The 26,097-nt window shown below is 44.2% G+C and overlaps 1 protein-coding gene across 1 annotated transcript in view; it reads left to right on the forward strand.

Annotated features, from left to right (window-relative positions):
- Positions 1 to 26,097, forward strand: part of LOC126355457 (uncharacterized) — a 217,899-nt gene that overhangs the window by 157,984 nt on the left and 33,818 nt on the right. The window contains exon 2 of the mRNA XM_050005772.1: positions 8,270 to 12,569. Coding sequence (XP_049861729.1) covers positions 8,270 to 12,569 — 4,300 coding nt within the window. The remainder of the gene's footprint in view (positions 1 to 8,269; positions 12,570 to 26,097) is intronic.

The following is a 26,097-nucleotide window of genomic DNA, read 5'->3' on the forward strand; positions in this document are numbered from 1 at the left end:
GAAGCTCTTGCCAAGAGTGACACTTTTGCGTTTGTCGTCATGACGTAGAGACTATAATAACTGTAACTTGTACGGCTTCGTACACAACCGACGCCTCAAAACACTTCAATTTTTTTAGACAGTTTTAAATCGCGACTGGCAAGACGAGTAGATTTTGAAGGACTGCTTTGGAAAATGATTTGAATCCGTGCGACGTTTTCGTCGGAAACATCAAGGCAGCCAGGGCTCTTTCCTTTAAATACACATCCTGTGTCTACAGACTGTTGATGTCATCTGCTAAAGTTCCATACATTTTGAGGATCAGTTTGATACCTCAGCCTGAAACGTCTTTGCACTGTAATCATGGGATTACAGTTCGCGAACTCGAGAACACAAAATGATTTCCACTACGGATAGCCATTTAGTAATACGTGACGGTAACCGAGCAAACGGAAGCCAATGATATCTAGTGGCAACGAAAATAAATTAGACAACGCATTCGTTCCTCCAATGACAGAACCGTGGCGCAGAGACCGATAGTTTTGATTGGTTGGGTGCTTCATTTGGGGGAGGGGACCAAACAGCAAGGTCATCGGTCCCATCAGATTAGGGAAGGGTGGGGAAGGAAGTCGGCTGTGCCCTTTCAAAGGAACCATCCCGGCAGGGCCTTGAGCGATTTAGGGAAATATACTAAAATGGTATCTGTTCTTTCGGACATGTCCGAAAGAACAGATACCATCTTAGTATAAATATAGTTAAGGCTCACCGGCCACTTGACCATCTTCTTCTTCTGTGCGAATGCACAAACAGTGCCCGAACTCTTACAGGAATCGGCAACGCTAGTAAGGGGTATAATGGACGGGGGCACTACGAATGTAGTGCGGGACAATACGTTGAGAATGTGGGTTTCGCGGGAGGCGTGCCAGAGATAAATCCTTGCAGTCGCGGTATCTTCTGTGTCCTCGGTGGCTCAGATGGATAGAGCGTCTGCAATGTAAGCAGGAGATTCCGGGGTCGAGTCCCGGTCGGGGCACACATTTTCATCTGTCCCCGTTGACGTATGTTAAGGCTTGTAAGCAGCTAAGGGTGTTCATTTCATTGTAATTTAGGGAAATCACGGAAAACCTGAATCAGGATGGGCGGACGCGGGTTGTGTGTTAGCCACTGTGCCACCTCACTTGGTGATAGTTTTAACAATATAACTCTTTATAATATATATAGTCTCTCTGAAACAGCTCTATAGACCTAGACCTTTTGCACGTCTGTCTTTATCTTTGAGGCACGCGTGCTGTCCCACCACAGCAAGGTCCGTGGTTCGTTCTTGCTTGTTGGCTGCTGTGATCATACATTGCAGTCTTGTTACGTGTACCTGAAGACGAGCTTACTGGAGGGAACCAGTTTTGCCAGCCTTAAGTGTACAGACGTGAGTAGGTGGTGGCCTGGGAGAGTGAGTAAAGTGAAAGCAAACACGGTTCCACGGGTGTAGGCACTCCTGAGCGGAGCAGTTAGCGGCCGCTCTGGGTTAGTGAAGCACTGGGTCTGGTCGTGGGACGCTCCCACGGCCGACACCGAGACTCCCATCACACGGAGGCCGGCAACCCAGGCGGCGTGGGCGCGTGCCGGCTGCTCTGCTGTGTTGATGTGTGACGTCTTAGCACGTGCCTCTTCCAGCAGTGGTACACGCCTCGCATAGGCGCCAAATGGAAGGAAATTACGAGGGCTATCCACAAAGTACATTACGTTTTGGAATTAAAAATAAATAAAGTATTGGAATTTTTTAAAAATATATACAGATGAAAGCCACACTTAAATACTACTTTTCTACATAGTTGCCATTTAAATTAAGGCACTTATCGTAGCGATGGACGAGCTTGGAAATTCCTTCGTCGTAAAATTTGGCCGCCTGCGCCTTCAACCACGTGGTTACCTCATCTTGAAGCTGTGTGTCGTCATCAAAACGCTGCATAGCCAATCACTTCTTCATCACTGGGAATAAGTGGAAGTGACTCAGTGCCAGGTCGGGACTGTACGGCGGATGAGGAAACAGCTCCCGCTTAAAAGATTCGAGAACTTCACGAGTGGCATATGCCGTGTGGGCCCGGGCGCTGTCGTGAATCAGCAAGATCTTTGAGCCCAACTTTCCCCTGCGCTTGTTTTGTATCGCTCTTCTCAGGTTGTGCAGAGTTTGGCCATACCTTTGAGAGTTAATTGAAGTGCCTCTTTCCAGGAAATCCACAAAAATCACACCTTTTCTGTCCCAAAAGACAGTCGCCATCACCTTCCTTGCCGACATTGTGTGCATGCATATCTTGGGTTTTGGGGGGGGGGGGGGGGAATTTGTGTGCCCCCACAGCACTGACTGCAATTTTGTCTCGCAGTTCACATGCTTAACCCATGTTTCGTCACCAGTAACTATGCGATCAAGTAATAAGTTGCCATCTTTCTCGTAAGCGTCCAAAAACGTTAACGCTGCAGTCATTCGCTGATTTTTGTGAATCTCTGTCAAGATTTTTGGTATCCATCTTGCACAAAACTTGTGGTAACCAAGGTTTTCGGTAATGATTACGTGCAACAAACTTCGTGAAATTTGTGGCAAACTCATAGAGAGTCCCGTTATTGTGAAATTACGGTTTTCACGGACCGCGGCATCGACTTTTTCGACAAGTTCGGCAGTCACTATGCTGGGTCTTCCACTTCGCTCTTCGTCGTGAACGTTGGTTCGGCCATTTTTAAATTTTATGGCCCATTCACGCACTCCACCTTCAGTGATTATGTTGTCCCCATACACTTCACAAAGCTGCCGATAGATTTCTATCGGTGCACAGTTTTTTGCAGTCAGAAACCTTATTACAGGACGCACTTCACACTTCGCGGCATTTTCAATTAACGCTGACATTTCAAACTGTCACAGTAACTCAACGGAATGCAGCACGAGCCTCTCACTAGCACGGCAGGATGCCGACTGAGCGGCGGAATGCCATGACACCAAGATGGCCGCGCTAGCCCCGCCCCTAACGGACACAAACGAACACGTAATGTACTTTGTGGATGGCCCTCTTATTAAGCAGCGTCCAGACGTCGAAAAGATTGTGGGAGACGGAGTTCAAGCTTGGACTCTCAATGCCATGTCCTTCTCAAAGGGACCAATACAACATCCCCTTTTAACGATTTAGAGAATGACGGAAAACCTGAGTTGTGTTAGACAAAGAGTTCGCAGCTCGATAAAGGTGGAGTCATCGAGCTCCTTACAACTGATTGAAGGAGTTTACTGTCCCGTCGACATCGAGGTCATTAGAAATGTTCAAATGTGTGTGAAATCTTATGGGACTTAACTGCTAAGGTCATTAGTCCCTAAGCTTACACACTACTTAACCTAAGTTATCCTAACGACAAACACACACACACACACACCCATGCCCAAGGGTGGACTCGAACCTCCGCCGGGACCAGCCGCACAGTCCACCACTGCAGCGCCGCAGACAGCTCGGCTAATACTGCGCGGCGAGGTCATTAGAGATGGAGCATAAGCTCGGATGGTGTCAACGGTGAGGAAGGAAATCAGCCGTGCCCTTTCAAAGAAACCATCCCGGCCTTTACGTTGAGCCACTTAGGGAAATCACGGGAAGCATAAATCTGGATGACCGGACGCGGATGAGAACCATTGTCCTCCCGAATGCGAGTCCAGTGTGTTAACCATTGCGCCACCTTACTCGGACCTTACAGCTGTAGGATCTGTGTACGATCCTATGGCTACGTGCAGAAACATACCTAAAAGACACATCGGTTTGCAGTTCAGGTGGGTTACCACGGAAATCTTGTGCCGGAAATATAAACGCTTAAGACTAACTGATTTTTTGTTTTAATCTGCCAGGAAGTTTCAAATATTGAACTGTTTATTTGAGGAAAAATACCGCATGACTGAAATAATTCAATGACGAAATGAAATTCTTTAAGTATTTCAACTTTATTTATAGAGTTTATTCCCGATAACCTGAACATAAGTCTCACGAATGAACTGATTTGATACTGAAAGGTAAGTGAGTTTCAGAGGCCTTATATTGAATTCTACCTCGAGTTCTTAACTGGTTAATTAGTTCATTAGTCATTTCGTTTTCTATGAATCATTTGTATGATTAATCGTATTAATATGGGACGAGTCATTTTACGTTCACATTACATATTCTCATGTAGATATAGCAACAAGCTCGCCGTGTATTTATTTTTAATTACAGACATGAAACAATAACTCCTATCATGTACCTTTAAACACATCAGAAAAACAGAAATTCTTCTACGGGACAAGAAGTCGTCATGGAGGAACTTCTTCACATTGTTTTCGAATTTATGTTTGCTGTATGTTAGGTGAATGTGTTGCGTGGACTTTTAGCGCTAAACACAGCCTTAATATGAGATAATGAATGTCATTATTTCTTCTGGAATTGCAACTACATTCATCATTGTACATTTTGAACTGCAAAGGATTACTTACAACAGACTTCATAAGGGAACGAATATACTGTGAAGCAGTAAACAGAACGCCTAACTGCTTAAACAAATGTCTGCAAGATGATTGTGGGTGAACACATACTATTCTTACAGGATCTTGTTGAGCAATAAAGACTTTCTTTCCTGAAAATGAGTTTCACCGAAACATTATTTGAATGAAAATTCACAAAACATGTCAACTTACTGATTTGTCTCTAGCCAAGATTTGCAATAACTTGAAGTGCAAATGTGGCAACTAAGTTATTTTAAGAGTTTCAGAAATGTGTATTTTCCAGCTTAATTTCTCAAAAATATGGACAACTACATGTTTGGTTTCCATACTAGATATTATTTCATCATCGCTTGTTACGCTGAATTCTAGACGAGCGGAACTGAACATGTTGTGTCTTTTTGAAATTTAGAGTCAGACTATTTACAGAACTAATTTTGCTTGTTGTATATTAGACGGAAGGTCTCCAAGAAACTTTCCAATCGCTATCCACAAGTCATGATCAATCAAAGTTGAAACGTACCCCATCTGAAATGAAATAACGTTACACGGCTCAGCCAATACGGAGAGACAACCCCCTTGCTGACAGTATTCGTTACAGTTGCATGTAATGAGCAAATACACGATTTATGGACTGTAACATATAGAACTTTCCAGAGTGTAACTGATCTTATGAACGTAGGACTGATAGCCGGCGGTGTGGCGGAGCGGTTCTAGGCGCTTCAGTCTGGAACCGCGCGACCACTACTGTCGCAGCTTCGAATCCTGCCTCGGGCATGGATGTGTGCGATGTCCTTAGGTTAGCTAGGTTTAAGTAGTTCTAAGTTCTAGGGGGCTGATGACCGCAGATGCTAAGTCCCATAGTGCTCAGAGCCATTTGAACCATTTGAAGTGATAATTTTGATTAATGTATTCATTCCAGTCCACTTTCTTGATTACAAGTATGAACCGTTGTAGACGAAGTTATATTTACGTTGCGCATTACGACAACATTTCTTAGAGTGCTTCGGTTCTAGACTGAACGTTTAACTAAGTTTACTATATCTGTCACATAACTTTTCGTCATTTCTATCCCTCTAACCTTTCTACTGCTACGTTTATGGTACTTTACATGCAGTTTAGCTACGGTATCGCTCTCGTCTCAGAAAATGAGACATAGATTTTGCTTATTTCGCTTCGTTTTGACTAATTAGGCTATTATCTTTGTCATCTGGTGCTATTTGTGCTGTCACAGCAACCAAGCCTACAGTTAAATATATAACTATAACTACTTCTACAAACACAAGTAGCCCATTACAAATATTAGTAGGCCCTATTACGTGACCGATAATAATACTATACCTGTACTAATATCAATTTTGATCACATTTAGGTCGCTGATCCAAAGGGCACGCTTAAGTAGTACGTCGTCTTGTATGATAACACACATTTTCTGTTACTATAGATAGGGAAATATACACACACTGACTTTACTGTTATTGGCTTGTATAGTTCTTCCGCACCAGATTAACCATGGTCTCGGGTGCAGCAATACGTATCTTACTGTCTCCAGATAACATGATGGCAGATCAGAGCGCACCACTTATCTTCCAGTGAAGGCCACCGTTTGCTTTTTGGGTACTACTGTGTCCACATACCTTCACATTTCCATTATTGGAATATCGATTTTCGTTCTCGTTTCATCTTGATTCATGTAGAAAGTGTAGCCTTGTAAAATCGGATGTATCGTTTTGAAACCCTCTGTATAATGTTTAAAGCCAAACGACACGCTTTATTGTCAGATGGAGTACAAGGATTTTGATTTCAGCCAACAGGAAATGATCTGTTGCGGAAGGACTCCGGCGCTTCGTTGAGTCGCAGCTCGGCCACTTTTCGTGAGGAAGACAATATTCACCTGCCATTGTAGCTATATTTATTGAACATATAAATATTACCTTACAATGCGAACTGAAGTTGATGTTAGATCTGCTCCACCGTGGAGTTTAACACTTAGAAAGAGAGAGGTAGTCAACAACAGTGAATACTCCGGCAGTCTTACAAATTGAGCACTTTCATCAAATGGTCGTCTAGCAATGGGAACTTTGTCCGAGTGGAATGGCGATGTGGTGAGTAATAACACTCATTTGGGAGGTTTGCAGCTCAAATCGCCGTCTGACCATTCTCGGTTTTCCTACATCGGTTAGAGCAGATGCCGGGATGGTCCCTTTTATTAACTCATGGCCGATATCCTTCTCCATCAAGCCTCCATATACGTCTGTGTTCCGTCTCTAATGATTTGGTAGTCGACGGGAAGTTAAACTTAGATCTTACTTTCTTTCTTTTTCTTCACATTTGTTTCGCAAATGAGCAACATTGTGACATTTTCGTCATTTATTTGCTATGTAATGACTGTGAATTCGCCTCGAGTAAATAATCCACTGACCATTTGAACTCTGATGTTTCATTTTTGCGCAACTGCCCTGTCGTCCAATCATGGTCATTCATTTAATGAGGTAGCTTATTTGCTAACGCTGAAGTACAAAAATGGTTCAAATGGCTCTGATCACTATGGCACTTAACTACTGTGGTCATCAGTCCCCTATAACTTAGAACTACTTAAACCTAACTAACCTAAGGACATCACACAACACCCAGCCATCACGAGGCAGAGAAAAATCCCTGACCCCGCCTGGAATCGAACCCGGGAACCCGGGCATGGGAAGCGAGAACGCTACCGTACGAACACGAGATGCGGGCTGCTGAAGTACACTTGTGAGCAAGTTCACTTCGTTATGCAGCGGTATCATTTCCCTCTGTTACACGCAGTAATACGCGGAGGTCTAGCGTGGGCTGTAATTATCATATGGCAGCTAAACTGGGTTGATATGCTGATTTGTTAAAGCAGAAGCGATTTACCATGAAAAAACGTTTGCTCCGGTTGTGGGCACCAGGCGCAAATCTGGCACTGCCCACTGTATGACAGTATGAAGTCCACGCTGTCATTTGACCAGCCCTAACGTGAGAGCAGAGACATTGCGCTGTTAGTGAAACTGTTTTATGTGAACGGCAGCAATGACAATCCTGAACTGGGAGAGTATCGCTGATTGAAAGGTCTGAGGAGATGCGCGATGTCATGAAATTGTTTAAAAAAGGTGATGATGAAATTGTAAAGCAGGGGTGAGCTTGATATGGCACCTGGAAGAGGAAGGACTTCTATCCCTATGGAAGTTATTGACGAGATCGCTGTTGCTGTTAGTGACCGTGCAGCACGTGCCCCGGGTAGCTCTAGGGCTCGTGCAGTGTCAAGAGAGCTGTCCATTCCGTGGTCAACAGTACGGGAAGTTCTGCTGTCTACTTTACACTCATACTCGTACAAGATCCAGACGGTGCAGCCATTGAAGCTTCGTTCAATCATTTCGTAACAATCATTTCGTAACGATTCGATTTTCACTTTGAAATGTGTGTAATGAACACTCCTCATTGCACAGTATAACAAACCAAATTATGTTTTGTCGCCATTTGTTGTCTTAAGTTCATGTTATGATACATCCAACTGCCGTAACGTATAATTAGTAATTAATATATAAGACACGTGGTAAGAAAATATCATTGAGAAATATTAAGTGTTGTATCCAGGGAACGATTCTTCAATGATCCGTTTGAAATGTCTAACAAAAATCGGCTATGTATTCGTATTTGGAAAGGGAACATGCGATGAACAGAGTATATGCAGCATACCCTATTAGACATTGTAAATCTGAGTAAAGTGATTTCCTGTGGGACTGCAGTGCATTGACTACACCTTTTCCTTTGCAGGTGGCGCTGATATGGCTGCTGTTTGCTACTGCAGCCTTCGCAGAGTCTCAGAAGCCTCCGCAACCAGTAACGTTCCTGCGTCCTCCCTCGCCATCGTCAGAACCCCGTTCTGTTGTGCAGAGGGTAGCTCGATGGTTCTTTTCCTCGGGTGATGAAGAAGCTGGGCACCATGAGGACTACGGTCGACCGCCGCCGCCGTCATCACCGCCTCATCCATCCGGCTCCCATGGACGACATGGCTCACTCAAGTCCAACTATGGCCCACCCAGATTTAAATACGGTCCTCCAAAACCACCTACTACACATTACGGTCCTCCAAAGACATCGAATCAACATGAATTCCCCAGCGGCCCACCACCTGGCTTTTTCATCTCTCGTCCTGAAGGAAAACCGTCAAAGCGTCCTGATCTTGGAGGCAGTCACTATTTGCGATCACCAAAGCCCCCAGCAAATCAGTATGGACCTCCTAAAACCCCTTCCTCTAGTTACGGCCCACCTAAACCTACAAGTAATTATGGTCCTCCCACCAATGCACACGGTGGACCATCTGTTTCTTCCCCAGCCAGCTATATATCGCTGAAACCTCCCAGTATATCTGGACCTCCATTAACCCCTCCATCGATTCATTATGGCTCACCAAAGCCTACTGGTAGCAGTGGCCAACCTTCAATATTTCATGGTCCCCTCCGGCCATCAAGACCACCGTCACCAACATATGGATCTCCAGGACTACTTACATCTCACAGGCCTCCATCGCCAGGGTATGGTCCACCCCGATCTCCAGGAATTGTAAGTCATCCTAAACCACCAAAAAAGGACTGTAATCCATGCAACAGGGTTCCTTGGGTTCCTATGTCTATAGGAGGAGTATCGGATCTGCCTCCATCTTCTTCTGCATCATCAGGTGGGCTTTATTTACCGTCACCATCAAGCTCATATGTACCACCTCCACCTCTGAACATTCCTGACGCCTCTGCTTACAACTCAGGAAACGCAGCTGTTGGCATAGAGGGACACATTGGAAGTGGATCTAATGGACAAAGTGGGCACATTCACACTTCACACACCAATTCAAATGGATCCCCTGGCAACTATGGTCCTCCGCCTATTCCACCCTTATTACAGATTCCAAACATACAATACGGTGCATCAGAATCTACAGCTTCTGCATCGACAGTAGGAAGCATCCAGCAAGGTCCAGCTTACTTACCTACTATATCGTCGTCTCAGTCACATCAACAGACTGTTGCAGAAACGCAAAATGGAATTTACAGGGGTTCAACAGAAGGAGACCAATCTCTGGATGTTGTAAAGTCTGTAACATTGCTTTCTGAATCTTATCCTCCTACCATCAACACTCCAGGGCAGAACAGTCAATTGTACCAGTCTCCTGTACACCTCATACCAGCAAGTAATCCTAACTGGCCGTCTCCACCTACAGCTCACTCATCAATATCAGAGTCAGGAAATAATGCATTTACTGACCAGCATACATTAGAATCTGAATTTACTCAACATACCAAAACCAAAGGGCACGGAGGAAGTGAACTAGAAGTTATAAAGAGCGTGCCACTGGCAGATTTTGTGTCCTCAATTGAGTACCCAATTGAAGTCATACAGTCTCCATCTTATGTAGATGTTTCCCCAGATGCGCCAGTTGACAATGATGGAAACAGCATCCATTCTGCAGAACAGAAAGTTAGGGAAAATCCTGAGTATCTTCCGAAGAATGAAGAAATAGTAATTGGTAAACCGGTTCTGAAGGGCGAACTAAATATAAAACAGGTTGCACAGAGCACGAGCAATGAAGGATATAAAAATCATAATGGTGATGAGTCTTTAAATCTGAGTAACAATGTTAATCAGCAAGGAGAAAATGATCAGAGTGATCAGAGGCAAAGTGGGTCTATAAAGCAACCCATCAACGTAAACTCAGTTGTTAAGGACCAAACAGAAGGAAGTGACCTAAAATCGGAAGGGAATAATTTTTATCTCGGGACCACACACCAGAGCCCTCAGTCATTCTCCTTACCATCTAGCCATTATTCAAATGAGAACTCGTTTAACGCAGGAAACAAGAACATCACATTCCCACAAGATGTGCAAAGCCAAACGAAGGATAATCAATCTGGGTTTGGTGTGAGTACCCAACAGCACAGTACTTCCACAGACAATGTATATGGTCAGGACCATAGGCAGACCAACGACCAGCCTCTTCTTGAGCAAACATCCGGACTAGATTTTCATCAACAACCCAACGTGCTTCTACAACCGCCGCGTCAGCAGAGTGGAAACAATTATTATTTGGTTCCACAGGGTCAGAATGTGTTACCATCACAGAAAACACCATCTTTGCCCCAAAGTGGCTTCGTGAAGCCGCCAGAAGGCCAGAGAGTCATTGTCGACATACAGCCATCTGTGCAAACGTCGGCTCAAGGAGCATCACTCATTTATCAGATCAACAATCTGAAGGCTCCACCACCAACAGCTCCATTTACCAATGGATTTCCCAACCGTCCAACACAGACATCAGTATTTGTGTCCTTCCAGAATGGGTTACAAGGCGCTGCTGCTCCTCAGAGCGTCCCACCAGCTGTCCCTCCTCCTGGCCCAGGGCCAGTACACGATTCCTTCGTGAGACCACCAAATTCCTTTCGAAATCCACTCATTGCGTTCCAAAGTCTCTACAAACCTGATATTCCCGCTCAATTTCTAAACCCTCCAGGCATCAATCCACCACCTATCTGGTCACAGTCTGCTGAAGATTACAGTGCTCCATGGACAAACGCTGGAGGTCCTCCACCTTTCAAATACCTCCCTGACAGTAGTGCTGTAGCTTCGTTCTCCAGTCCTGGGCTGTATCCACCCCCACCAGTGCCACTGCCGCAGCAGGAACCTACCCAACAGACCCCTCAACAGGGACACAAAAGGCCAAAGAAGATTCAAGTAATAGTTCCATACACATCGACCAAAGACCTTGCTCAATTCCCCTCTGCAGGCAGTCAGAATGCAGCGGACCTGAATGCTGGTCCGTGGACACCCGTACCGCAAACTAACCAAGGTGTGGCCGTATCAGAACAGCAGTCTGTTCCCCAAGTCAACTGTAGTGATCCACAGAAACCTTGGCAAGGTTACATTTTCTGCTACCCATCTCAGTTTTATATTTCGCAGCATTCAGATAATTCACAGGATTACCAACAGCATCAAGAATCCAGACCAGCGACGCAGAAAGCCACCATTCAAAACCACCCACAACTGAAAAATCACCAGACAGTCTCAAAGACAGGAGAAATTCAACACATTTTCGCATCTAACATTCGTGAGCTACTGCGCGGTGAAGAGGAGGTGAAGAACGTAACTGATGACACTCTTCTGAGGCTCCAGAAGAACATTGACGAATGGACGGCACTGGCCTACTCCAAACACAACAGAGCAGAGGAACGCAAGACGACGACACCAAAACCACCAGTCAGTGCCCTCCGACACCGCTTAGTTTCGTCCAAGCAGATCCCTGAAGAGTACCTGACGACTACACCACTGCCGTACGACGATACCAGCCAGAATCTGGAATCTTTCGCACCGACTGCCGTTCCTTCCCTGAAGCCGAGCACTGCTTCCAGTTCGCCGCCAATTTCTACTCGTTTCTTCGACCACGAAGCTGCGGGTAGCCACAGCCACGCAGTTACAGCCAACGCGTACGACAGACCATCGCAGAAGGAGACGAACGGTGTCAGCGAACCTGTGGACCACAAATGGAAGTTTTTTGAGAATAACCTCGTACTCCCAGAAGCCGTGACTGTGTTAACTACAACGGTCCCGTCGACTGCGGCCACTGTTACGCCCGCAGAGGAACAGGTCACCACGGAACCTGCAGAAGAGCGACAGAAAACTGATACGGAGCCGGAAGTGCCGACTACGCCACCGCCAACGACGCAAGCGCCGTGGACCAATCTACAGGTGTCAATCTCGCCAATCACAAAGGAGAGGGTGTACGTGGTGACGCCGCTCTCCTCTTGGGAACAGCAGCAACTGGAAGCGACGACTACGCCGCCAGCGCAGCGCAGGTACACGCCGGGCGAGTCGTACCGCGAGGGCAAGTCGCAGGAATTCGACTTCCACTCGCCGCGGTTCATCGTGAGGCCTACACCGGCGGCCACGCTCCCACTGCAGACCCTTTTCGCGCCGGCAGACGGCGACGCCCGAGCAGATGACCGCAGCAGTACCGTCCACGACGACGCCAACAGCACGGCCAGCGCCGGCAACACGCTGTTCGACGACTTCGTGTCGTTATTCAGCACAGGTAATATAGTACAAAGTAATCATTACTTCCCTTTATTTTGTTTTATTGAAGTTAATTTCTTTATCTGCAACTTCACCTGAAGTCGGGGGGTCGTTGAACCCACAATTTTTTTATGTCCCCTGCTATTGCCCAAGTAACTTTCATACTACATATTCCCTTTGAGTTATTGTTTGTTGGCTATTTTATCAAACGTTAGTGTCAATATACTTTATAGAAAAATCCTGCTTTGAAAGAAAAAATAAATACACTTATTATGGGTTCAACAACGCTTAGTAGGATTTCATATTTCTCATCTCTACAACAATGCATGTTACTTTCTTGTTGGTTGGCATTCTTGATATTCACAACAAACGGTTTACTTTCAGAGGAAGTGATTGTTGATGTCAGTCAGCTATTATTTATCTTGTAAACTTGCAGTGAGTTAGTGCAGTTCCCAACACATAGGCCTCCAGTAACTCTGGTGTCCTACACAACAAAAACGAAACCAAGTAAACACTTACTGATGTTGTCAACAATGCACCAAGATAAATGCACTGTTGGAGAAGAAAAGAATTAAACCGAGATAAATGCATATTATAATTCCACTAAAGGTGAAACTGATACCCAGTTCTAGGCGGTACAGTCTGGAACCGCGCCACCGCTACGGTCGCAGGTTCGAATCCTGCCTCGGGCATGGATGTGTGTGACGTCCTTAGGTTAGTTAGGTTTAAGTAGTTCTAAGTTCTAGGGGACTGATGACCTCAGCAGTTAAGTCCTATAATGCTCAGAGCCATTTCAACCATTTGAAATTGACACCACTGATCAAATGGCACGTATGTAGACCTGCAAGTGCAAAACAAAGAGAGGGCCTCTATCTGTATTTTACTGTCTCATCGACATTTGTACTATCAATGCACCCACCATATTCATCCAACAACATCCAAGATGGAATGAAAAGAAATACAACAAACGGAAACTTTATCTTCTGCAAGCTGAGATGACAGTAGTGAAATTACAGGCAGAAGAAAGAAGTGCCAATGCAAGAGGGTTATGTAACCAAATTGTTCAATCAATGGAGACTGTTCTACAAAATAAAATCAAAGAAGTGACAGCAGAAGCACGTCAGCCTCCTGCAGGGAAAGGTCGGTGCCATATTTGTGTAAGAAAAGCTAAAACAAAGAAGCACAAATACAACAATCTAAGTAAACCAAAACAGTATTGTGGGCAGTGTCATAAACATGTGTGTAACACACATTCAGAAAAAAATTGAGCAGTGTGTCTCTTGCCTTGAAGTTGAGGACTCAGAGTAGTATATTGTATATGAACACATCCGTATTTTTTATTGTACTACGTCAATTTTTTATTCACTCAATCCAATATTTATAACAATGAACAACATTTATAAACCGATGTCTTAGTTAAAATACATAAACCATTTTGAAAGTTGTAATTTTTCGTCAGTAAACTTATTTAATACCTGTGGGCTCGCCGAACCCTCCCCCTTAGGCATCCAAGTTATAAAAAAAGTCTTGGGCGTCATAGGGCTAAGAGCGTGGACGACATAACATACAGATGGTAAAAGATGTCGCCTTAGTTCTTTCACAACACAACGGAGAGAATTTTTTCCTTTATCTACATCTACATGGATACTCTGCAAATCACATTCAAGTGCCTGGCAGAGGGTTCATCGAACCACCTTTACAGTTCTCTATTACTCCAATCTCGTATAGCGCGCGGAATGAATAAACACCTATATCTTCCCGTACGAGCTCTGATTTTCCTTATTTTATCGTGGTGATCGTTCCTCCCTATGCAGGTCGGTGCCAATAAAATATTTTCGCATTCGGAGGAGAAAGTTAGTGATTGGAATTTCGTGAGAAGATACAGTCACAACGAAAAACGCCTTTCTTTTAATGATTTCCAGCCCCTATCCCGCATCATTTCTGTGACACTCTCTCCCATATTTCGCGTTAATACAAACCGTGCTGTCCTTCTTTGAACTTTTTCGATGTCCTATCTGGTAAGGATCTCACATCACGCAGCAGTATTCTAAAATAGGACGGACAAGCGTAGTGTAGGCAGTCTCCTTAGTAGGTCTGTTACATTTCCTAAGTGTCCTCCCAATAAAACGCAGCGTTTGGTTAGCCTTCCCTACAACATTATCTGTATGTTCCTTGCAATCTAAGTTGTTCGTAATTATAATCCCTAGGTATTTAGTTGAATTTACGGCTTTTAGATTAGATTGATTTATCGTGTAACCGAAGATTATCGAGTTCCTTTTAGCACTCATGTGGATGACCTCACCCTTTACTGACACTTTTAGCACCGTTCAGATATTTTTCATAGATAGTTTTGCAGTTTACTTTGTTCTTCTGATGACTTTATTAGTCGATAAACGACAGCGTCATCTGCAAACAACCGAAGACGACTGCACAGATTGTCTCCCAAATCGTTTATATAGATAAGGAACAGCAACGGGCCTAGAACACTACCTTGGGGAACACCAAAAATCACTTCTGTTTTAGTCGATGACTTTCCGCCAATCACTGCGAACTGTGACTTCTCTGCGAGGAAATCGCAAATCCCGTCACATAACTGAGACGATATTCCATAAGGACGCAATTTCACTACGAGCCACTAGTGCGGTACAGTGTCGAAAGTCTTCTGGAAATCTAGAAATACGGAATCGATCTGAAATCCCTTGACAATAGTACTCAACACTTCATGTGAATAAAGAGCTAGTTGTGTTTCACAGGAACGGTGTTTTCTAAACCCATGTTGACTGTGTGTCAATAGATCGTCTATGCGATATCCATAAAGCATTAGTTTACTTTGAATTCTTGACTGAGTTACGCAAGAAGAGACATGGGTGCAGCTTATGCGCCGCGTTTATCAGAGATGCTTGATGCCGTTGGCCAAAGTTGCTTCATCCACAAAAATAAAGATTGGGAACTGCAAGAGAGCAAACACAGGAAGCATCGCGGCAGTCTTCGCTGTGACTAGAAATAGAAGAAAGGTGTGCGGGTACTGCATTGCTCCTCACAGTCGCCTGGCCCTAACCCTTTTGAAAATGTATGGTCTTATATGAAGAAGATGTTGCAAGGAAAAATACATTCACTTTGAAACAGCTGTCAACGCTATTTCTATGCAATTGGAGGTCTCTTCGACGCGAATACGTGGGAAACTTGGTTTCAAGCATGCTTCGGAGATGCCAAGAAACTGTCGACTCTGCGGGTGACTGGACTTATTAGTAATAGCAACTGCATTATTCTTTCGTTCATAAATGGTGTGTGTGTGTATGTTTTAGTTTGTTTTCAAATACATTTTTCTACTGATTAAGCGAACCAAGATCTTACTTACCAGACTGTAATCTCGTAGTTACATGAAAGTGAATTTTATGATTAACTTTACTTTAATGACTTTGGAAATTTTGTAGGATCTGCAAATGTTGTTGACTGTGTCTGCTGATTAATATAGAGCACTCATTAAATGACAATGTAAATCTGTTCTGAAAAAATATGAGTTACGCAGCTCGGTAGAGACAGTCTTCTACTACTCGGCGACTTCGGTGAAAATTACGTTGCCAGGCTATAATTTAAATGGTTCAAATGGTTCTGAGCACTGTGGGACTTAACATCTGTGGTCATCAGTCCCCTAGAACCTAGAACTACTTAAACCTAACTAACCTAAGGACATCACACATATCCATGCCCGAGGCAGGATTCGAACCTGGGACCGTAGCGGTCACACGGTTCCAGACTGAAGCGCCTAGAACCGCACGGGCACACCCGCCGGCTGTAATTTAAATATTCAGGTAAAGAGCTCTGAATAGCTCACTCGGAGACAGTCCTTCTGCAGTGACAGTTCTTACGTTTGGGAACTGATAAGATACGTCCAAGAAAAATTTCGATAGAGAGGACTACACAATTCCGTGTTGGACAAGATTCTTCCGTTACGGAATTAGACCGTGCGTAGGTTCGTTCGTAGCATCAAAGTAAATAAAATGAACTGAGAGAAGGGATTAACGATGAACTTGAAGGGGCGTCATGTGACGTCCTCCCCCACCAAATACAACAAAGAAAACGAAAAGAAACAAACTGGGCAGGACGTCTGATTGCCATGCAGCGGGCCCGGGTTCGATTCCCGGTCTGGCCGGAGATTTTCTCCGCTCCGGGACTGGGTGTCGTGTTGTGTTCACTATCATTTCGTCATCATCGATACGCAAGTCGCCTAATCTAGCATCAGTTGAAAGGAGTTCCAGCTCGGCGGCCAAACTTCCCAGGTGGGAACTCTCGGCCATCAACACCACACGATCATTTCATTCCATTGTTGTCAAGCCACCGTATATCTTCACAATTTTACTACATATGTTTTCGTCCATTACCAAAACTGACGCTTCGTTGAGGCCTTAGAATACGTCCCATACACTGATCCTTTCTTTTAGTCATTTGTACCGTAGATATAGCACCTTTTCTCCGCAGTTCGATTCAGTACCTTCTCATTAATAACTCCATTACCAGTCTAATCTTGAGCTTCAAAATCTCCTCTTATCTTATCATCCGAACTGCTTATCGTCTGCCTTTCACTTCCGTACAGGCGTCGACTGCTTACAACCCTCCAGAAAACACCTGCTAACACTTAAAATTACATTTGATGTTAACAAACCTCGCATTTTTAGAAACATTTTCCCTGCTGTTTGCCGGCCGCGGTGGTCTTGCGGTTCTAGCGCTGCAGTCCGGAACCGCGGGACTGCTACGGTCGCAGGTTCCAATCCTGCCTCGGGCATGGATGTGTGTGATGTCCTTAGGTTAGTTAGGTTTAAGTAGTTCTAAGTTCTAGGGGCTAATGACCTAAGATGTTAAGTCCCATAGTGCTCAGAGCCATTTGAACCATCCCTGCTGTTTACAGTGCGCTTTATATGTCCTCTCTTTTTTGGCCGATGTTATTTTATTTGCTGCCCAAATAGCACAACTCATCGATTACCTATGCTAATTCTGTAAACATCAGTTTATTTAATTCGACTATATTCAGTTAGTCTAGTTTTAATTTTCTTGATATTCATCTTTTACCCAATTTTGAAGACACTATCCACTTCGTTCAGCTGCTCATCCGAATGTTCTGCTGTCTCCAGCAGAATCAAAATATCACCCCTTTTCCCTGAACTTTAATTCCGTTTCCAAATTTTTATTCAGTTCCTTTTACTGCTTTGTCAGCGTACAGATTGAATAATTAGTGTCGCTTGTGCTAGCACATCTCTGCGTACCTTTATGAGGGCAGTCTTGCCAGCAGTACGACAGATCATTTCATTTGGACCATTTTCACTTATGCATTAATTTTTATTAACTTACAGATACGTCTGTTGTGAAGGGGATGGACGTAACAATAGCCTAACTTTATAAGTAAATTTCATTCCTTAGTACTAAATTGACTCTTATGCTGATATCCATATTCTCGGGCATTTTGCCATTTGAGAACCAGGTATTAAATATAGTGATTCTTTCTAGAAAAGACTTAGTATATATCCTGGAAAAATAATTCCAACCTTTTACTCCTGTATCAGCACAGAATATTTACCCCCATTACTATTCCGGGATTTAACACTATGAGTTAGGGATTTCATTCCTTTGTGCACATCATCTGAGACTATCCTACTTCCTATATCTTCCCATGCGTTCTCACTCAGACAGGCTTGGTAAATTCCTTCAAAACTGGCTCTTTTACTTCTTTGTGTAAGGCTTTTTCTTTTTAGTTTACTTGTCATTTCTGTGGCGCTACTTATCCTCTTGTAGCTTCCATTACCTACTTCACTGCTTTCGATTGCACTCATTCTATCTGCTATCTGTATAAAATATCTCATGTCTATACAAGCCAACGGAGAAAACGATACGAAAATTCAGGACAATCTGTTCTTCAGCAGCAGGGGAAACATGTATCATTCCACTGGATACCAGGGCACTTGCGAATCCATGGAAATATACAAGCAGCAAGAGACGCCTTCATGGAGTATGACGTGACACAATGTGCCATTCTCCTTCAGACTGTCATTTCGCTGTTCGGTCAGAGAGCCGTGAAACTAAGGGAGGAAGAGTGGATGGCAGTGACGGACAATAGATTCCTCTGGGCCAAGCATACCCCTCCATCGCGTAGCTTCTACTGGTCACTCTGGCGGGATGAAGTGACCCTGGCGAGCATCCGAATGTGGGGCACTGTTCCCTGACCAGTGCCTTCGTACGGAATCGTGCTGGTGGAACAAATTTGGTCGGGATGATAAGAAGAGGTGGTAGCGTACAGTACATTATCTCATGACTTTGTGCCAGTGTCCCGGTTGAAATTTCAAATCTCACCCCACAATGCCATAAGCGACCTCCCCTCTCCTGCCCCAACATCAGCGGCGACACAAACACAACACTACAAATACACTCATCATAAGCACCTATATAAGACAGCTGTACTTGTAATGAAAGCTGGGGAATAGGAATAAATAGGCAAAATTCTTGCACTAAGCCGTTGACCACTCGACTTCATCATCGAGCTGAAACTACATTGAGTGGCCAGCGAATCAACCACTAGTTTTATAGGTAAAAAAATTTAACCACCTTCTGTCATTTGTTTCTCCGAAACAAATGGACTTATCAATCGCACAACAGACCATATTACACCATACACTGACAAAGATGCCAACTTACAGTTTTATTTCCATTGTCCCATGCTAGTACTTGTGCAGCCATTGATAGGTACTTAGTGTGTTATGGACTCCAATCTGTGGAAATGTGGCTTCATAACTTATACTCTCTCTCATTCTAACTTGCGGGGTTATCTGGTTTAATCAGATGTGGCATGTTAATGTGAAGGGGCGGCCGGATTCCCTTCCTGTCGCCACTCCCTACCCCCCGGGAAGGAATTAGTGTACCCCAACTGTCAGCGTCTAGTGTAATGCATAGAATAGAGCGAATTTGTTAATATTTCTGCGAGCCGTGTAACTGAAGCGGAACGTGGGGACCATCCCAGTATTCACCTAGTGGGAAGTGGAAAACCGCCTAAAATCCACATCCAGGCTGCCCAGCACACCGGTCCTCGTCGTTAATCCTCCAGGCGGATTCGATCTGAGGCCGGCGCGGGATGTGAGTGCCTATGCCACAATTCCTTCCCTACAAACGCTCAGAGTTTGTTGGTAGTCTTTTTTTGTGATCTTGATCTCCACCACAAAATTCACAATTGTTTGAAGTAATGCATCTTTGACTGAAGTTCCCTTTTTGCGCGTATTTGGCTTCAAATACACAGGATCGTCAGAAAGAGTCTGAAGAGGTTGTAAGGGTACCACAGGCTAGGTTGTGCTGAGAAATAAATGTTAAAAAAAATTCTATACGTAGCACCGTTTCCTAGTCGATTAGCATTGAAGTGAACCAATCACGCCGTGGTGCGCGCAGATTCGAACGGTTCGCCAGACGTGTTTCTCATTTGGTTTCTTAAGACCAAACAAGAGAGCGATACAAAAATTAGACATGAGATGGTAGTAATTATCGAACCCGAGCCAAAGGTTGAGCAGTCTCGTGCGCAGTCGTCAACGCTTTGAGAACAACTGACACTAACCTGGAGCGAGCATAACCTACCCCACAACACCCCTACAAGCTTTTCAGACTGTTTCTGACCACCCTGCATAATTATGGAGATGTGGTTCTGGTTTTGCCAAACTCTATTTTCTTGTTTAACACCCATATATGATTCGGTCAAGTTTCTTCGTGGTTAATGGACATATTTCGTTTTCTTTCCAATAATAGATAAAGCTTTGGCATTATAGTGTGTTCACGTTGTGGTTCAAGGTATTTGGGTTTCTGGCATTATTAAAAAACTGTACTTTAATGTCACATATTGATGTTTTGGCAGTTGTCTGTCATTTGCAGTACAACTGATTTTAGTCAACTTCGTCATCTGCACCAAATAGAATTTCTCAACAGTGTATAAGATATACTTACCAAAATGTTTGCTGTTAAACGACTATTGCTTTCCCACTTTATTGATGTTACATTACAGCACTGCAGTTAACTTACATTCTGCTGTCACCACTGATTGAAATCAAACACCTTCCAGCAATGTAAATTTCCATATTATCGTTTAATTGGGCTCCCCGTTTCGGCGGTATATTACGCCATCTTCAGGCCCCTTGACGGACGATTCCAACTTCCGTTCTGAGTCGGCAGGTGGTGTTTGAAGTGATCGCCGCCTGAAAAATCTACACTACCAGTCTTTGAATGCTGGCCCCTATTTTGACCGGAACGGAGGTTGAAATCTTCCTACACATTGGTCAGGGGGCTTGAAAATGGCAAAATTGGTAGCCCAATAAAATAATGATTTGGAAATTTAGACTGCTGAAAGGTGTTTGATTCGACATTCTGTACTGAACAACGGAGGTCCCGAACTACCTCTGAGAAGATGGACGTACAGAGACTTGGTTTATTAATTACCTTGCTACTACTGTTTGCCACGCTAATGTAACAGCTTTCTAAAATGTTTCTTGAATATGTTGCTTGTGATGAATCTTGTAAATTGATGATTTGTACGTAAATTTTATATATCTAATCTCTGTTGTCACTGCAGTGTAGAATATACTACTGGGAAGTTCAGATTAGCTGTAGATGATAAACGCGAGCAAAATATGAGCTCTGTTGCAAATGACGGATAGTTACACAAACAGCAGCATGTGATATTAAGGTATACAAGTATAAGAAAAAGTCACATATTTGTGGAAGAGGTGGAATTGGTCAAACTTAAAAGAAAATTCCAATAATAATAATATGTCAGTAAACTGATATCTGCTAAGATATGGGTCATTAGTCCACAGCCTGTATTTTATTTATAGATAGGATTCACAAGAGGTGGGATTTTAAATTACCACACCACGCACGTTTGGACACGTTAAAATATGCCAACAATCATGGCGGTGAGCCCTCAGGATCGCTTCAGTATCAATGTAAGGGCCAGAATTGTTGGTGATAGACACACACGGTTAAACACTTTTACCAGACAAATTAACGTGTGCTGTATATCACCGATTTTTACACTATGAACCACCAACACTATTGAAGAACGTAATCCTTGCAAAAGGCACCACTCCATTTTCAACGCATCGCTCGACAGAACCTCAGTTCAACGTTTCATGGGATATCTTTCGTCGTGGAAGGTCTGCATGATGGTGTTCCAGTTCGTTGGACCTGAATTCGTTGGATATCTGGTTGTGGCAACATTTAAAGTCATTATTGAACCCCTAGCCGCAAGAGCTACGGAATAGTGTGCAGAGGTTACAGAAAATTGCGACCAACGCAAGTGACGCAATCCGTATGTAGCAAGGTGTGTTTGGAAGAGTTCGTGATTCACTGCGAAGAAGGGCTGAACGGTGTATCAGGACGCATTAGCGGCTGTATTGCTTACTTCTACGTAATAAACGGGGGGAAATGAAAGGACAGGTTGGCCCAGATCTCAACATGTACTGGTTTTCGCACATATCATAATAAGAACTTTTTTCTGTATTTGTTTTGTAAATAAAGAGTACCCTCTCTTGCTGCACTGCATTTTATTCTCTCAGAGACGTTTCTCCTCTTTTCACTTTTAAGGCATCATCAGTGGGATAGTTCTTCACGTTTTTTGTTAGCATCGGTGTTTCCTCTCATCTGATTACATGGAAGTCGCACTTTTTGCGAAACATTAGCGTGTTTCGAACAATTTTCTTCCCACTTTTCATTTTGTTCGTCCTTGTTGTTGTGATGGCCATGCAAACAAACTTTTCTTCTAGTTTCGATCAGTGCTACCTCCTATAGGAATATGTGACACATTTTTAACATACTACGCACTTTATTAATAATGTTATGAGTACAAATATCGCAATTATTAAAAAAAAAGTGTGTATTATGCGTAATTTTACCTGTTATGCCACAGAAAATGGAAGGAAGCCTATGACGATAATGAAACTTCAGCGAACGATGTATGGGTGTTACAGAATTAAATAGTATTTGCTGAAAATAGGACCTTGTTTCCACAGTTACACGTATGACGTGAGTTACTTGTAGTTGACGCTCACGCTTACCAGAGAACCGACGAGAAATCGCTATGAACTTGGCCGACTACTTGTAGGTAGCAGGTAGCTTCACCCGAGAAGCTCTGAGATCCCTGGCTGGGAAAACGTCTGATGCCACAGCGCGCTTGGCTAACTTTTAAGCCGGCCCAGGCCTTCGCCGTGTGGAGGAGACTCCTCACTAGAGGGAAGGCGGTCCTGCTTGGACTCCAGAGCGCACCTCGGGTCGGAACTCTCGCTGGCCTGCCCGCTTATCAGTGAAAACACGGGGAGCCGAGGCCGCCGAGAACGCGGCGCTGCCGTCAGCATTCGCAAGAGGCGTCGAGGGCTGACCGCGCCGCAGCCACCGCCCGCGGGTGGCAAGTGAAATCGATCCGCGGACCACTTCATCCTGATTGGCAATTCGGCGCGAGTACCGACGCCCAGGCCAGCCGCCTCCACAGCCCCCCCCCCCCCCCCCCCTTCCACCACCACCTCCACCGGCAAGCTGGAGGAACGCTGGCCAGGCATCACGTACCAGCCGTCAGCTCCAACTTCGCAACCAGAAGCGACGGCGCCAACTCAGCGAAGAGATGGGCACTCATTTTCGTCAGACATTCCACTCGTTTCCTGAACCATTCCTAGAAGAATTTTCTCCCAGCTGCTTACTTGTTGACGCAGGCCGACTGCCCGACTTCAGCCTTCTTTTCATTGCAAAGGATCAGCGGTATCTTAGCAACAAGAATGCATCCCACTGCCAACAACAGCTGGTGAACTGGAGATATCTGGGTCAGTCTTTCCATGTGTGTGTGTGTACTGTGTACTGAACCAGGGACGTAGAAACAACGGAGACGCTTCATCCCGCCATAGCCCTCAGTGGTTCACAACCGCACAGCAGGCCACAACAGTCCACCCACCTCATCGCTACCCCAAGCCAAACCCAAAGTAATTGTGCGGTTCGGCCCCCAGTGGACGCCACCGGGAACGTCTCACGTCAGACAAGTGTAACCACAAATGTTTGCGTGGTAGAGTAATTTGGTGCATGCGTACGTGGGGACAGTGTTTGCGCAGCAATCGCCGACATAGTGTAACTAAGGCGGAATAAGGGGAACCAGCCCTCATTCGCCGAGGCAAATGGAAAACCGCCTAAAATCCATCCATAGGCTGGCCGGCACACCCGACCTCGACACTAATCCACTGGGCGGATTCGTGCCAGGGACTGGCATGCCTTCTGTAAGTAGGCTGTTTAGGTTTTCTTTATTGGTAACGCCACGTAGCGCTCTGTATGAAAATCACTGGCTGTGCTGTGTGCAGTCTGTGGCTGGTTTGCATTGTTGTTGGCTATTGTAGTGTTGGGCAGCTGGATGTTAACAGCGCGTAGCGTTGCGCAGTTGGAGGTGAGCCGTCAGCAGTGGTGGATGTGGGGAGAGAGATGGCGGAGTTTTGAGAGCGGATGATCTGGACGTGTGTCCATCAGAAAGAGTAAATTTGTAATATTGGATATCATGGACATATTACTACTTTTGAGCACTATTAAGGTAAATACATTGTTTGTTCTTTATCAAAATCTTTCATTTTGCTAACTACGCCTATCAGTAGTTAGTCCCTTCAGTAGTTAGAATCTTTTATTTAGCTGGCAGTAGTGGCGCTCGCTGTATTGCAGTAGTTCGAGTAACGAAGATTTTTGTGAGGTAAGTTCAAATGGTTCAAATGGCTCTGAGCACTATGGGACTCAACTGCTGTGGTCATTAGTCCCCTAGAACTTAGAGTTACTTAAACCTAACTAACCTAAGGACATCACACACATCCATGCCCGAGGCAGGATTCGAACCTGCGACCGTAGCAGTCGCACGGTTCCGGACTGCGCGCCTAGAACCGCGAGACCACCGCGGCCGGCGGCGTGGTAAATGATTCATGAAAGGTATACGTTATTGTTAGTCAGGGCCATTCTTTTGCAGGGATTATTAAAAGTCAGATTGCGTTGCGCTAAATGTATTGTGTGTCAATTTAGTGTTGATGAGAATAAGTAAAGAGAGTAATGTCTGAGTACGTTCAGTTTTACTCCGCTGTTTGAAAAGCAAATAACGTAAGAGGTTTATCAGCACAGTCATTGATAAATTTTTTTCTGTGTCAGTGAAGGCTACGGGTCTTGTGTCATGCAGATCATCATCTATCTTTGTAGATAAGTTAGTGAACTGATCCGAAAGTTCGGCTACTTTCTCTGATAGTGAACTTATTTCCTCAGTGTGTTTTTCTGAACCAAGTTTCGGAGTGTCCTTTAAGTTTTCTTGAGTTTTTGCAAGTTGCGTAACCGAATCGGTAGATGCAACTGAGTCAATTTTAGCTTGCAAGGTGTCGTGATTTTCATGGACAATAGTTTGCAGTTCCTTTATGGCTGCTTCGTGCTTCTGTAATGCATTTTCATGACGCGAAAAAATAGGTTGAAAATGCTCACAAATTTGTGTTTTACTTCATTACAGACTTTTTGACATTTCGATTCGATTTTAAGTAACTCAGCAGTGAAACCTTCGCCTGTTTGTTCAGGCGTTTGTTCCATTGAGTCTAACTTTTGAAGCTGTTGCTATGTTTGTCTCTGATTTTGCTGCATCGTGTCTAACTTTTGAAGAATTTGTTCCATTGTGTCTAATTTTTAAAGCTTTTGTCCCATTTGTTGTATTAATTGTAATAACAATGCACTGGTGTCTGAAACATGTTCCTCAGTGCTATTGAGCAGTGCATTTGAACCGCCAATATTCGCATTTTGAGAAGCAGAAGTGTGTCTTTACTTATTTGAGAAAACGGTGAGGACGCAAAACCTGAATCTACATTATTTGCAAAATTGTGTCCTGTCATTTCGGATTCCTGAGGCGAGCTGTTTCCGACCGATAGATCGATAATGCTTCCATGTTCACTAATTGTTTCACTGTCTACACCATTATTTGCAGCCCGCTCCATTTCCCTATGCACAGTTACCAAATTACTACTTTGAACATTAGTTATTTCATTACACGGTGGCGCTAACACACTGGTTTCGTCTTCACTGTCATTTCTCAGTTTACTTCGGAGCCTAGTGTTATGTTTTTCACACGCCATAATTATCACGTATTTCACACGATAACAAGAAAAGCACAATTTGAAGAGAAAAAATAAGAAAACACATTAACATAGCACTGAAAATAATATCTAGGTAATTTCAAGCGCAGCTGCGAAATACTTGGTGTAAATCTACATGCATGCCACAACTGTTTCACTGTACAACAATGAAAGACTGCAACTACGAAGGAGATTCTCTCTACAATTACGCGCTAGCAATAAACAAAAGCTACACTAATTACGACGTTTCACTTCCCGCTCGGGAAGTAGTGCGATAGACCGCGCGGCTAGCCAGGCGGGCTACTTTCCATTTGTACTTGTGCAGCATAGTTAAAGGAAGAATCTGTCAGGGATTTCACCGAGTAGGAAAGAAAGATTTAGGATTGCTTAAAATTCAGGGTGGAGCCATAC

The sequence above is a fragment of the Schistocerca gregaria genome, chromosome 3, assembly GCF_023897955.1.
Source record: "Schistocerca gregaria isolate iqSchGreg1 chromosome 3, iqSchGreg1.2, whole genome shotgun sequence".
Taxonomy (NCBI): Eukaryota; Metazoa; Arthropoda; class Insecta; order Orthoptera; family Acrididae; genus Schistocerca; species Schistocerca gregaria.